Source organism: Amphiura filiformis, chromosome 6 (assembly GCF_039555335.1).
Source record: "Amphiura filiformis chromosome 6, Afil_fr2py, whole genome shotgun sequence".
Classification (NCBI taxonomy): domain Eukaryota; kingdom Metazoa; phylum Echinodermata; class Ophiuroidea; order Amphilepidida; family Amphiuridae; genus Amphiura; species Amphiura filiformis.
In genome coordinates this window covers 5,087,036-5,102,473 of record NC_092633.1, presented here as the reverse complement: position 1 = coordinate 5,102,473, position 15,438 = coordinate 5,087,036, and the positions used below count along the sequence as shown (strand labels likewise).

The window sequence follows — 15,438 nt, the reverse complement described above, 5'->3', positions numbered from 1 at the left end:
TTAGAAATATTGGAATTAAATCTTTTACCACGTTCTTTGTAATTTTACATAGGTGATAGGGTTAACAAAAGTGAAATATCACAAGATTAGAAATTTGAAAGGGAAAGAGAAAGCGAATAAAAACATAAAGATGACCAGTGTTTCTAGACTCTTTAATAAAGTTAATATTCATGCCTATTATTTTATTATGAACGCGTCTATCATTTCTATTTTGATAGTTCCTGCAGATATGAACACTAAAGTGTTCTTTACAGAGGAATCGACTGAAATCGCTGAAAACGACTTAACGGGCATAGTAAGCTTACCAATAACACGGACAGGGGATGGAAGAACCTGTACATATCTGGGTAAGTATGTACTGAATTCAAGGGACACAGTCATAATCACCAGCTACAATGACCATATGGATAAGAGAAATTTTTATATTCAATCATCCAAATCCGAACATACACAAAAAAAGTACACGAAAACTAAATGTAGTAGTTAAATCACAGTCAATGACAGTTCTTATTTTTGTTTCACAGACTATTACACCGACAATTCTGGCGGAGACTTCACACAAGTATTGCCGAGTTCAGCGAGAGAGGTCAAGATCAGTGGAACTGATGACACACAATCCAGAAATATCACAGTCACTATTTTTAATGATGACATTTGTGAATCAACCGAAAGCTTTGGTGTCTATTTTACGAATGTTGAAGGAGGTCGGTTGGGAGATCAATGCTCTGCTACTGTCCAGCTGACGGATGATGACGGTAGATGAAAACGCATTTTATTATTTGAAACCTAATTATTTATGTTTGTGTTTGTAGATTTATGGGTGGGGGCATCGTCTTTGCATGTTTGTGAATAAAAAAATGTGTATTTTTGTATTGTTCGATGTCCGGGACGTCAAAATCCGGAGCGCTTGTAAAATTTAAGCCCGATTTTAAGATATATTTTAAAATACCTTAAATTGCAGACTAAGACGCCATTCTCCACTATTTCCATACAGCATTTTACCTATATACAGATGAAACTTTTCGTATGTATGTCAGTGTGAAATATGGAATATAATAGGACGTTTACAATCTATGTTCTTGTTTACATGTCACCTTGCAGCTGTAACGTACTCCATCGTAACTGACGTGACTACACTCATTGAAGGCGGATCATTTGAAATTCCTGTAACACGGAGTGGGTCTGGTCTGATGCAAGCTGGGAGCGCAAGTATGTTTTAAACACTTTACCCACCCATCCGGAATCGTTTTCATAAATAAACACAATTCAAAAAGAAACACCACACTTATATAACCCGTAATAAATCTAAACCTGCTCATGATACCGTCCCGGGGGCCCGGGGGGACATGAAGTGTTGGTGGTTATGTTCCCCCGGAATTTTGAGGTGGTTTGTCTTTGGGAGCTGCCGGTAAAAGGAGGTCTTTTGGAGCTGCGAATAAGTAAAATATGGACTTTTGGAGCTGCGAATCGTCAAAATCAAGGGTCTTTATTTGCTTTTTGGTTCAAAATCACCTGAAAAAATCAAATATATGAGGAATGAGCAATTTTGGGGTCTTTTAGAGCTGAATTGATCAAAATCAAGGGTCTTTCAGAGCTCTATTTTGGTCAAATATAGGGAGTCTTTCGGAGTTGCGGAATCTTTCCGGGGTCTTTCTGGGAGAACATACCCCTATGGTCATTTGTGTTAAGTGCCCCCCTCCCCGGATACCGTATGACAATTTGATTGGCACGGTCGTGTCTTGTATGCTCTAATTTGTTACCAAAAGCTCTAAATTGACAAAGATTGATACCACTAGGGCCTATCGAAATTTGGTGCATTTTCAAAAGTTGCAAATCAAAATGATCACGCAGTTGAAATTTTATGCATGGCAAAGCTCGCTTGCCCTCGAATAGCTCGAATATCCCAAGTGCCAGGTTTATTCATTTGCTAATTTAGAACGCATGTCAATGGTCGCGCTCTGCAATAACGTGTTCCTTTTTTTAATTTGCAACTTTGCAAATGCACCAAATTTAGAACTTATGGTAGCTAATGCGGTATCAAATTTAAGCTAACAAGATGCACACATCCAAGTCAATCAAATTATCACGATTCACAATACAATGCGCCGCCAACGGTTACTCTTGCTAGTCCAATTTTTGACCTCCTGAGTCCACATCGCCTTCCTAGGCACCATTGGATTTTTACGCGAGTGTGATAATAATAATGCTGAAAACAGCTCCACGAAGGATTCTGTGTGATCAAAAATGGATCTACTGCAATTATTGTAAAGTGCCGTTTAGTGTATATTCGCGTGTGACATATTTAAACAGACAATAACATGTTCCTGTGTTGTATTCGTATTACGCGGGCTTTAGATGTCGCCATTTTCCCATGATGCACTGCGTATTTTGGCCTCTCCCCAGCTAAATTTATGATGGGTTATGTAAGTGCGGAGTTTCTATTTGTGATGTGTTTATATTATATAAGCTTACGATTTACCGATAGCTATAAGTGTAAGGCGTGTATGAGAAATAAGTCGCTTAGTATTGGCAAATTGCGATATTTCAATGTATATGTGCGCCAGGACATCGGAAGGTCCCATCAGTTAGTACCCCGAGGAGAATTCCTAGCTCGATACCCTCCTCCCCACATTAGTTTGATTTAGTTCTTTTAGATGCCCTTTGCCAGGCAATCTGTCAAAACATGGTCTAAATAGTTCCTACTCTAAAAACCTAATTTTTATGTACAAATGTTCTGTACCCGATTCTCAATTCTAAGGACCTTTTACAAACGTTTTGCATGCGGTTAAGCATGTTTGGTGAACTGCCATATTAGCAACCGTTTACAATCAAAATAAGCCCATTAATTGCTCACCTTTGTTCCAAGTTAGCTCCCCAATCTCCCTCAAATCCTCAAATCCTACTTTTGATACATAGCCACCGAACGCGCTACCAAATTGAACGTTTAGTTTCCTCAACGGGACTAGTATAGATTACAATATAGCCTACATAATCTTATACAGTGTCATTTTCAGAAATTTTTCAGATTTCTTCCTGTAATTTCTAGGTTAGTCTAGCTGATATTTTAAATGATTGCTCTTATATTGTAAGCTTGAATAATTCCGATCCTGGGGCTTGGAGTATATTCTCCTCTAATGATTTGATTTACTCGTAGTTTCATATCGCCTTAATTTTCTTTCTTACCGCTACGTTTCGTTTCAATAAGCCCCAGCGTACTCTGTTGCAAATTGACTTGAATACAACAAGAAGTGATCTTATCAATAATACAAAGCTGGTATTCGCATGACATTTAGACTAACGAATAGATTTCGTTTCGCTAGGTTTCTTAACGATATACATAATAGAGCTGTCCGAGGGCGATGTTTTAACTTATTGATAACTTTTCAGAGCCCTTCGAACCTGTGTTATCTATATTTCAAAAGGGTAGATCCCCGGGGGTAGATCGCTTAAGTTAAAACAAGCAACAAAAGCACTTGAATGTTTTGTTTCTCATACAAGACTGCTGGAGTGTATAACTAAAAATTTGGAAACTTGTTGATTTAATGGTAGGCCTCAATGTGAGATAGAAAACAGAACATGAACAGATTGGACCACACCCCTTTAATATAAAAAAAAACATTGATTTCATTATTCAATTTCTGACTCTTTTAAAGGACTAACCTTTGATGATGTGACTGCAACATCATCTGACTACAATAAAACCAACCAGCCGGTAGTGTTCAATCCTACGTCTGACAATACGCTGTATACTACCATACCTATAACTGACGACCAATGCTTCGAGGGGTCCGAGACGTTTCGAGTCGGCTTGGACGTTCTTCAGCCTGCTGCATGTAGTGGTGTAGGAGCTGGTTTGCCATTGGTTTTTACCATTGTAGATAACGATTGTACGTATACCCCATATCGAATTCAGTCACTGCTGCGCGAGCGCTTCTTCTCATAATTATAATACCCATTTTGACGACCACATTTTAATGTGCTATATATAATAATAATAAAGATGCTAATGAATAATAATTATTTTGCAGCTCAATTCCAATGGGACGTGTCTACCATTGCTACCGGTAGTCTAGAATTGTCAGAATCCGTCGGTACTTACATGGTCAATATTGTCAGAACGGGTACCTCGCTCAGCAAAACAATTGGTATGTCAGATTTCGCCGTCATTTAGGACTAAGTGTACGAAAAATGAATAGACAAACCATTATAGATAATCTCAGAAAAATAAATGAAATGGTGCCCAGCTACCGAGAGCTGAATTTCAACTTTCTTTATTGAACAATTGGCTTTTTTAAAACTTGTTACATAAAGTCCGTAGGTGTGGGTACTTACTATAGTCCGGCAGCAGATCCAGTTTGCATGGTTTTGCCAGTTAATTGTTTTGTTTTTCTTTTTTGTTGTTTTGGGATTTTTTGTGCTTATTAATTGCTGTTTAAGTGGTACTAAATAAGATTCGGGTGATTGTAAAATTATCACCCTTGGGTAATTGAAGAATTTCAAAGTCAAAGGTTATACAGGGGTAAAATTTCAAAACTGGTCCATTGAACATTGAACATTTTTAACCCTATGTACACTTTGCCCTTGATATTTTCGAATTGCCCATGGGTAACAATTTACACTTTTTTATCACCTAAAAAACAATAATCAGCAACAAAATGCATTTTTTAAATTGGCTAAACCATCTGACCTGGAAAGATATGATATTCTCTGTCGGACCACATGCACGTCCAGCAATATTGGCTAAAACTCATTTGGTTTATATTACTAATTTAATTCAGTGTGATTTCAGAGTTTAATTTGCATTTGGGTTGTGCTTACTGATATAATACTACGATTATTAATAATTGATACATTCAAGAAATCACAAAACTCCAGTAACGTCTATTCTTTATAACTGAGAAGGTTTCGATCGACCTCTACTAAGCTATGCATACAACAACATTGCAGAGTCTGACTTGGTCTGCCAGAGGTTATTTTAAGTATTTATGTAAACATTCTTAAGGGGTGGGGTATGAACATTTGGGCAGTATTTTTGTGGGACATGAGAGCACATCAGACATATCGAATTGCATTCTGAATACGAAGAATGCCATTCTGATATCAAATAATTTGGATTTTTTGAAATTCGCGATATAATACATATTTTATGGCAAATGATTGCAAATTGATTTTTTTGATATTTAACAGTCCTCAAAGTAAACTTTATAAATCCAATGATATGTGCTTAAATGTATGTAGCTGGGATGAAAAGCCGACGATCAATTGAAAATTTTGACCTTTCGTATTGAAGATATGGATTTTCCCCCAAACAAACAAAAACGTGAAACGTCGCTAAACGTTAATATCAGATCTCTTAACACAGATCAAGATCAATGTACAAAACCCTTTTTCCTTTCCATCTGTCATTGTCAGCTTGTTAGTTTTATAGATGGGCTGAGAGATTTCGCAAAAACATCACATGAGTAAACCATGCCTTTGTTTAATAGATTGAATAGTCAAAGAGCATACCGTGCAGTAATTTCAGAGACAAAACTCTGTAATATTGAAAATAAGAGAATATAATGGTGAGTGCTGTGTTAACGGCTTCCCAGCAAACACAAAAATGTTTTTAAAACGTTTTAAACATGTCGTATGTTGGGTTTTGGTTTAGATAAAAACGTTTCAATAACAATAAATGTCGGGTTATATAAAGGCCATGGAAACGTTTTGAAACGTTTTGTATGTATACACACTACAACGGGCGTGATCACTTCAGGCACTTTTGATGAATAACATTATGTTAGAATATTTGCAGCAGGTTTTATACCCTTTATATAACCCGATATTTAAACGTTTTCTGGCAACCTTTTCTAACCTTTTGCGAATGATGACTAAAACGGTTTGTGTTTACTGGGCTATTTGATATTGTGTTGTGGAATACAAAATCATAAATTTTACACGACGCTGGATTACTTATTTCAAATGTTGATTAGTTAAGACAAAACATTGGGTACATGTTCAAAACTAGACTTTGACCAAAACTGACAATGTCCCTTTAAACTTCAGGAAAGAATATTATACATATGAGCATTAAATGTTTCTCTTGCAGCAATCGATGTTGATTATGGCACCACAGACGCAACTGATTTCGTTATTACCCCAGAAGATTTGATGGTTACATTTTTACCAGGCGTTACCTCACAATCTATAAGCATAACAATACGAGACGACTACGAAGTGGAGGGTGACGAATCCTTCCTTCTAACATTAAGAGACCCTGATGGTGACAATTGTCCGAATGGTAATAGAGGTGAAACCTATCAGTTGAGAGGCACTATCCAAGATAATGACGGTAAGATTAATCAACTGCTTGGGGTTACTATTAACATTAAGAAATCCTGATGATGACAATTGTCCGAATGGTAATAGAGGTGAACCCTATCAGTTAAGAGGTACTATCCAAGATAATGACGGTAAGATTAATCAACAGCACACAACTCACAATGTACTCTCTCCCATCCAAACGTCTTACTCACAACAACACGCAACTCACAATGTTCTCTCTCCTATCCACATGGCTCACTCACTCAACACCACAACTCACACTGTCCTCTCTTCCATCCACACATTTCACTCACAACAACACACAACTCACACTTTCACACGTCGCACGCACAACAGCACACAACTCACAACGTACTCTCTCTCATCCACGCGTCGCACGCACAACAGCACACAATTCACACTGTTCTCTCTCCCATCCACACGTCTCACTCACAACAACACACAACTCACAATGTACTCTCTCCTATCCACGCGTCGCACGCACAACAGCACACAATTCACACTGTACTCTCGCCCATCCACACGTCTCACTCACAACAGCACACAACTCACAACGTACTCTCTCCTATCCACGCGTCGCACGCACAACAGCACACAATTCACACTGTACTCTCGCCCATCCACACGTCTCACTCACAACAACACACAACTCACAATGTACTCTCTCCCATCCACACGTCTTACTCAAAACAACACACAACTCACACTGCCCTCTCTCTCATCCACATGTCTCACTCAAAACAGCACACAATTCACACTGTACTCTCTCCCATCCACACGTCTCACTCACAGCAACGCACAACTCACACTTTCACACGTCTCACTTACAACAGCACACAACTCACACTGTCCTCTCTCCCATCCTCACGTCTCACTCACAACAACACGTCTCACGAACAATAACACATAACTCATAACGTACTCTCTCCCATCCACATGTCTCACTCACAACAACACACAACTCACACTGTTCTCTTTCGTCACTGGCGAATGTAGGGTTTTTGAAATCATTGCAAATTCTGGGAATCACAAAGTGTGCAGAGAATGGTAATTTTGTGTAGTGAAACTTGTGACGGAAAAAAGCGCACTGTTACCTACCATGCCATACAATCTACGAAATTAAGGGCAATTTATGTTACATTTACTAATATAACGATATTGACAATTCGTTGGCCGCGTCTTTGCGTTAAAAATTGGTTTCATGAGTTTCCGGGTATGAGTTGATTTATGAACTGTAGAATTGCACTAATGAATGATATAGAGTTAATTCATCATTAATGGATTAGTTCCAAACTTTTGTTTGAATATCCTATTGATGTTATCTTTTGCTTATTTTGTTTGTATTGTGTAATTGCAATAATAACGAATTACACCACCTTTAATGATCTTTAAAATGGCAGACATGTAATTTTTGCCTGATTAAGAATCTGCAATTCAAGCTCTGTAAACAAGTTCTGAAGACGCACATACGTTCAGCCATCCAGCTAAACTCCCCCAATGGAGTATTGCGTATACATGGGCAAGCCAGCGCAGAGCTCACATTACAAGAACTCAATTAAATTCAAATCTTATTATTTGTTCAGATGCTTGTTCACTTTACATAATCTGTTTGTCCAGAAATTAATCTGCCAAAAAATTACAAAATTGAAAATTGATTTTTCCTAATAATGACCTTTTAACTTGAGGGTATTTTACTGCAAGATTTGCAACACCATGACACCACATGCTGGCAAAAAATACAGTAAGCAAAAGAATCAAGGTAGCAGTTGTGTTCACCCCTGTCTATCCTAAATAAAGACAAATGTATCAAACTTAAAATATGCAGCCGATGCCTGTACTCTTTAGGTCTGATTTAAGACCTTTGTTGAAATTGGTTGAGAATTAAAGAAATGGTGATCCAAAACCTAATGAAGGTACGAAATAAAAAGTTGCACTTTTGTGTTCTAATCAATGAAAGCACTATGCTACATGTAGTTTTTCGTGCTAATCAATGAAGCATGGCGCTAGTTCTCTTGTTCGGGAACGCTTTGTGTGTAAATCAATAGGACATGCAATGTGGCAAACTGCAACTTTTATATTTTGGATCTTTTGGTGTCTTTATTGCTTGAACAATTTCAACGAATGAGGTCTTAACTTCGAGGTAAAAGCTGCAGCTATTGGCTGTTGGTTCCAATTATGACATATCTACCTTTGTTTAGGATATACAGGGGGTGAACTGGTACCTTAATTATTTGGCTTACTGTTTATGCTGGCTAATGGATAAAGGCTAGTTTGACAATCATCCAACTCTGGCGATATCGTCAACATTCTTGTATGCATGGATATCGAAAACTATCCTTATTACATAATGTTCAAAGAATATATTTCAATTGAAAGCGTCATGTACACCCAATCAGTTCAATTATTTCATAAAATATTTGGAACTTCGTATCTAATCAATTGTTACTACGATTGTGCACATTCAGACTCACTTTTACGCAATATTCATTTTAGAATGTCAAGTATAACGGAAATACGGGTTCAAACAGTCCTACTTTTACACAAGCGTTCCGACTTCCGACTACTTTGACCGGGATTGTAGGTCAATTCTTTGTCAACGTAGGGGGATCAATCATATGAGAATACACTCGGAACTTTAAATCTTACTTTTAAAAACTAAAATAAAACTAAATAAAGCGTATTTATGTTTGTTTTACTTGTTCACGTCTCACCTACTAATCTCTTTCCTTTTAATTCATTTTAGTCAATTTCCCAGTAATGTGTTCTGCAATTCCATCGGATAACTCACGTGTAGCAAGTCTGGTTTTAAATCTGAACTGAAATCTCACTATATGGGTCATGATGTAAAGTAGGTAATGGGGCTACGCATCCTGCACAAGAACAAATAAACACAATGGGGAACGGATACTCGCAACAAGAGGAAACTGAATATGATTAATAAGACAGAAAGAAGAGTTTACCAACACAAAGTGTAACAATTAACAAATAAACACAAATCCCAGCTGGCACACCAACTTGAAAAAAGCAAGGGAAGTGCCGACATGGGATTCGAACCCACGACCTACCGTTTATGATGATTAATTTGCATTAATGCTTTTTTTTTGTAATTTAGCTGATGCTTTGTATAATTTATGTGCGTTCAATGTGAACCTGATGTTTTTCGCTCCATGTGTTTGTTGCCATATGAATAAAATAAAATAAAATAAAATAAAATAAAATAAAATAACATAAAGTTTACTTCTCAGATTATCTTATAATATCAAGCTAAGGAACAAAATAAAATTCTAAAAGCTATTTATGTTCATGGTTATTTGTTCCAGATGAATATGGTTGGGAAGAAGAGAACTATTCTCTAGTTGAAAGTGATGGTCATCGCCAAGTTTGTCTGATACGCGGTGCAAATGCTGATGGTCAACAAACTGTTCGTAAGTTAACATAGTCCCCGACATAGTCATCCGAATATCCTTCAAATCGTCACAATTTATATCGACATATGGGAAGGAAAGAACTAAGCGCTGGTGAACGTATTCGCAATAAGCAATCGACCATTGAGCAAATATAGACCCTAGGGTACCGCATGTGCGTAACCAGACCTGACCTTCCGGGGGGCAAGATTGAAAAATTTCCCAATTCTTGACCAAAAGTCGCGAGCGGCTTGCCGCGAAGCGTTAAACAGGTGGGGTCCAGGGGCCCGCCTAAGGGGCCCTGGTGGGGTCCAGGGCAAAGCCCGGGGGGGTCAAGGGGCGGAGCTCCTGAAGCTCCTGGTTTTGGCATATTAGAAGCTAAAAATCAGTGTTTCAGAGTACAAATTTCAAATTCCCTCTTTCTTTCCCTTTTCTCTTCTCCCTTCCCTTTTTCTCTTCTCCCTTCCCCTTTTCCCCTCTTTTTCTTTTCTTCTTTCCCTTTCTCTTCTTCCCTCTTTTCCCTTTTTCTCTTCTCCTTCTCCTTTTTCTTCCCTCTTTTCTCTACTTCCCCCCCCTTTCCCTTCCCAATTTTTTGCTCTTCTTCCCAGTTTTGTGTGTCCGGGGGGCAGCTTGCCCCCAGCCACCCCACTGGTTACGCCACTGCGCATGTGAGACTGGGTGTTATAAAATATGAACGCTGAGTGGGCAGACGTTTTGTAAAACAAGCATGCGTAAGCGCGTAACGCCCATTGGCTGAGAAGCAGTCGCTTGTGGCAAACAGCCAAATCAGAAGTATAAATTCAACATAATAATGGTGACATGAAGTAACATTCGTTTATAGATTCTTTTGTTCTTAACTAAACAATGATATGGTCATTTACTCATAAGAGAAAACATCCGATTGCTTTTGTCAGCACAAATTTGTGAAATCTAATTCCCAGTTCAGCTTTTGTCTGTCTTATTTTCACATTTTCACGTTGTCCCGTACTCCCATGCATCCCACTTATGCTATTGACATTTACTTTTAAATTGTTTTCACCCTGAGGTTTCTCCATGTCAAAATCTCTTGAAAATGTATGTGCCTGGGCGGCTATTGCAACGTTTTTGCATGAACTTACGATTATTAAAATTGAGATATAGGGGTCATTTTACATGGAAAAACAATGGCATGATCAACTGGCATTATATAAGGGGTCATTTTGTTGTGGGACTCATAAGATAAAGATGTTTTTATATTCTACTCCAACTTGTTCATTAATACAAAATAATAGACATTTTGTTATACTTGTATACAGAAATAACATCCACGTCAGGTACAGCCACAAGAGAAGTTGACTTTCACCCACTAACATATCTAACTTTCACAACGTCCAACAAAGTATGCGCACAAGTCCAAGTAATTGGTGATCAGGACGTCGAGGATGACGAGAAATTCGTTTTGAGCATTTCTCCTGGACAGGATATAACTGTGGGTAGTCGCAACAGTACAACAATCACCATAATAGATGATGACGGTACGTGAGGAACACAATGCGTTACAATTTACACAACTCAACATTCTCCCGTCCACCGTCACGCACAGACACTCCGACACACGACCCCACCAGGCCCACCCCAAACAAAAACACAAAATATTATTTTACTGATCTATTCCAATTGCCAGATTAATAATTGTAAATAGGGCCTAGTTGTGATTGTTTTGAACCGATAAAATTTAATAGCAATGTTATTATCAATGTAGATTTTATCTAAACTGGACCTCCTTGCAAAAATATTTTCTTATGCTTATATTGGGATTTCCTGTGTACCACTCACCCACGTCCTCCATACATATGTCCAACACTAACATTTAGGCATACACAAATATAGAATAGTATATTTCAGCTCAAGCTCTGTCTGGCGACATATTGACGCACTCTAGCCAAAGGTCACAGAATCGTTTTAATAACAATACGCAATTTGAATAACAGTTGGACACATGCTGATTTCTGATTGCCGCTTCCAGAGTATCTTCCTTGATAGTTTTGCCACACAGTTCGTGTGTCGGCCTACGTATTAAAGACTGAGGAAGGCAATTGATATTTCAAGACAAGATCATGAAGATCCGTGTTCACCCTTAACTTTGAAAAACGTGGTACACGGCTACTATTATACTCGGATGTAGACTCCCAAACAAAATGTTCTTGCAAGCATAATGTGAGTAAAATTTCTATACCATTTTCACCCTGATGTGGCAAAGACGTCAACACGTTGAGGCAGCTGTTTTGCGTGTGAATCTATGCGGTGTCTTTAAGCGCTTGCGTGTGTATGCCAGCGCTTTGAGTGAACGCCAACGATTTGAATCTGCGCCCGGTGAAAGGCGCCACATCAGGGTGCAAATAGTATAACTGCAAAACCTATAATGTTAAGATGTCGTGACATCTTCATAATCAATGCTATTGTTGCCCCCATTCTATTTCTATACAGTTGTGATAAGTTGGGCGGACGCCACCTATGAGTTCACGGAAGGTGAAGCAGCTGTTGTGTATATAACAAAAGTTGGCGACATCGAGGTTACTGCAAGTAAGTTTAGAAAATGTCTTAAAAGTGTTAACGAAACGAGCATTTATTAAAAACTATGATACTGGGCACCGTAAAGTTACAACGAAAAATCCCATATTAATGTTATATTTCAATGATTTACTTCTTATTGCTATTTCAGACGTCATTTCAAGTACCGGCACAGCCACTTCTGACGATTTTGACGAAATTTCTATGAATTTCGTGATTCCAGCATCCGTGAGTACATATTCACTGAACCTACGGCTTACAGATGATAACATTCCCGAATTAAGTGAAGCATTCGCACTGTCATTGCAAGCTTCCACATCTGGCCGCGTGTTGCAAGGTGTTACCACCATCACCATCCTCGACAACGATGGAGGAATCACTGGTACAACATCTAGTCCTGGTGGTCGGGATGATGGTAAGAATTGAGATGGCATAAACTGAACAAATATATCTTTTAAGCTGTAATACTTGCCTATAAAACTATCTACGGTAATTCTGAGAGTTTCGATCACAAATGGTGTTACTCTTGATATGCAAACAAATAATCTACCGTAACCAAGTGGATCATTCGGCAATAAGGCAGAAGACTACACATATTATACTTTCGGCGAGACACAATCGGTGTGTAAGGGAACATACCTTTTGAAAAAGAATGTTAATGAAAGCTGCCGTCATATAACCATTGTAATTGCCTTGCTAATGAAATTGAACACCGATGAAAGTCAACATGGTGTTATAGTAAAAGGCACCACTTATTATTTGAAGGAAAAGGAACAAAGTCTATCAAATGTATCAGAATATGTAGGCATATGAGAATAATAATAAGGATACGGATCATTTCATTAACTTTGTTGTTTTGTTGTTGATCTAGGACGCTTAGGTGGTGGTGCCATTGCCGGAATCATTGTAGCCATTCTATTAGGTATTGTTGCCATAGGAATAGCCTGTTGTGCCTGTTCATACCTCGGCCTGTGTGGTCGACTTTGTCGCCGTCAGGCAGCACCCGCAAAACAGATGGTTCCTGTAGAAAACTATGGACAACAACAGATGGTACCGCTGGATTATTCGTATGGTAATGCCTTTGGATTGGTCTCTGGTGATCTGAATGGATACGACTCGAGATACAGTGGTTTGGGAATGGGATATTATGGAAATCAATTTTAAGTACGTATACCTTCGGACATTTTTCTAATGTAGAATTGTTTGCAATGATGTTTTAACTTTCTTTCCAGATTATCCAAAAGCCCCATTCCCTACTAAATTAATCTGCTGAATAAGCAGTGTTGCTCTTGTGTTTGTGGCTGCCCTTTGCGATTTTTGCATCTCTCTGCTGTCGTCCATGCCGTGTTGCCGTTTTCATATTTTTGCTATTATGTATTTTGTTTCTTACGTATTATTTACAATGTATTGCGTTTCTTGCTCATATAATGATAATCGGCCGTTGGCCGCGATGAAATTTTACTATTTTTGAAAGAAGATGTTAAGAAACTGACTTTTTCTATTCCCTATTTCTTTCTCTTTTTTTCTTTCCTTTATATTTTTTAAATTTCTATTTACATTATTTTGTGGTTTCATTACAGAATGACTGATACGGCACCACTCCTCCCGCATACATCTAAGGTGCGTGACCAGATTGACAGCCTCAATCCTCAAATATTAACCAATCAAAATGCATCAAAATGCACATTTTGTTATCATAATTATTTTGCACATAACCATGATAACCCCAGTGAAATTTTAGGCCTTGAATATGTTTCGTTTAAGCGGTTTGTACAAAAATATGTTAGTTTGGTGATTACTAATCCGAATATCGTGTACGGATCAATGAGCCACTAGAATACACATTTTTGTTTCAAGGATCCAAATTGCTGCAGCAATTGAACTCGAAACATGGAATCAGAATATTTGGGAATGTGCTTCAATGTGACATAGAAAACATATTATGTAACAAGCTGTTACAATCTGACCACAATCTAGTCACGCACCTTTAATCGAGTAAAATGGCAGACGCACACGTGACGATATGCTGCAACATGGAAAAGAACCCTTCCTCTGCCGATCTTTCTCATGCCCCCCCCATTTAATGGTGTAGAGCTGAAGGAAGGATGGGACAGTTTCGAAACGCAAAAGGCGTCCAGCACCATTTCATTGCGTAGAGGTTGTAGCCGTTTTTCTTGATTGCAGAATAAGAATAAAGGACTTAGTTACGTGTAATATTAAAACATTCTTTTCACGAATCATATAATAGGGCAGAGGCGTGCCGACAGGGGTTTTAGAGGCGGCAAGTTACCCCTACTCTCTCGAAATACAGGGACAATATTGACCAAAATTGGTAACGTGTATTTTCGTATAGCCGGGTTTAGGCCACAGTAATTGTCCTCATTGTGGCCCATTTTAGCCTTAAAACTGCACATTTTAGTAGATGGTCAGCTGGACAATTTCGTACTTTAGCCCCATTGGCTCGGTAGCCATGGTACGTTCCTGGCATAGGGGCTATCTAAAGGATACTTTGTTATAACACATTTTATTACTTCCAAACAATAGCATCTGTAACGTAGTGACATAATTAGTAACAGCTGCAAGAGCGCTTTTAAGAGTCACACTTTGTGACTGGGAACGCAACAGTAGATTAGCTTATAGCATTAAAGGAATTACAATGGAATACACAAACTGTACGAGAAGGGATTTTGTCTGACTCTTGAGAGTTTATACAATTTGTAAATCAAAGATTTGAACCGACCCAATTGAATAATGGATTTACTCTAGAAAATTAGAATGAAAATAGTATACAAATATATATACTGCCATGAGAGTGAGATATCAATAGTACTCTTTTTGTAGTATATTGTAGTAGAAAATAGTATTAAATGATCTCAATTCAATCCGAACCTCGAATAAATGCAGTATATTTCTTGTATATACTTCATTGCTTTGTTCATTGATTTGTTAAAAGAACATTATTCGACATTTGTTCCTGAGACCAAAAATACCCAAAGAGTTGTACACTCCAGCTTCTATCCTGAGTGAACAGCACAACCAATTTGAGCACAACCTATAGACCACTTGGCATCTGACGTCATTGCCCGGCAGTATGCGCGCGCATTATGGCAATTTCAATTGTTCTTTGCCCTGCAGTGTGCGTACGCATCGTAGTCTGCTA

The 15,438-nt window shown here is 38.2% G+C and overlaps 1 protein-coding gene across 1 annotated transcript; it reads left to right on the top strand.

Annotated features, from left to right (window-relative positions):
- The first annotated feature begins 1,073 nt into the window (after positions 1-1,073).
- On the top strand, positions 1,074-13,442 carry LOC140154142 (FRAS1-related extracellular matrix protein 2-like). Its single transcript, XM_072176748.1, has 9 exons — positions 1,074-1,209; positions 3,654-3,887; positions 4,029-4,145; positions 6,089-6,331; positions 9,645-9,749; positions 11,024-11,242; positions 12,195-12,290; positions 12,430-12,693; positions 13,150-13,442. The coding sequence occupies exons 1-9, from the start codon at positions 1,074-1,076 to the stop codon at positions 13,440-13,442; spliced, it is 1,707 nt and encodes a 568-aa protein (XP_072032849.1).
- Positions 13,443-15,438: the final 1,996 nt, after the last annotated feature.

Bases quoted from the DNA above. Each gene is read 5' to 3' on its own strand.
- LOC140154142 (XM_072176748.1), top strand. From the start codon at position 1,074: ATGTTCTTGTTTACATGTCACCTTGCAGCTGTAACGTACTCCATCGTA. The intron at 4,146-6,088 runs GTATGTCAGATT...TTTCTCTTGCAG, and splicing joins CTCGCTCAGCAAAACAATTG to CAATCGATGTTGATTATGGC. The intron at 11,243-12,194 runs GTACGTGAGGAA...ATTTCTATACAG, and splicing joins CACCATAATAGATGATGACG to TTGTGATAAGTTGGGCGGAC.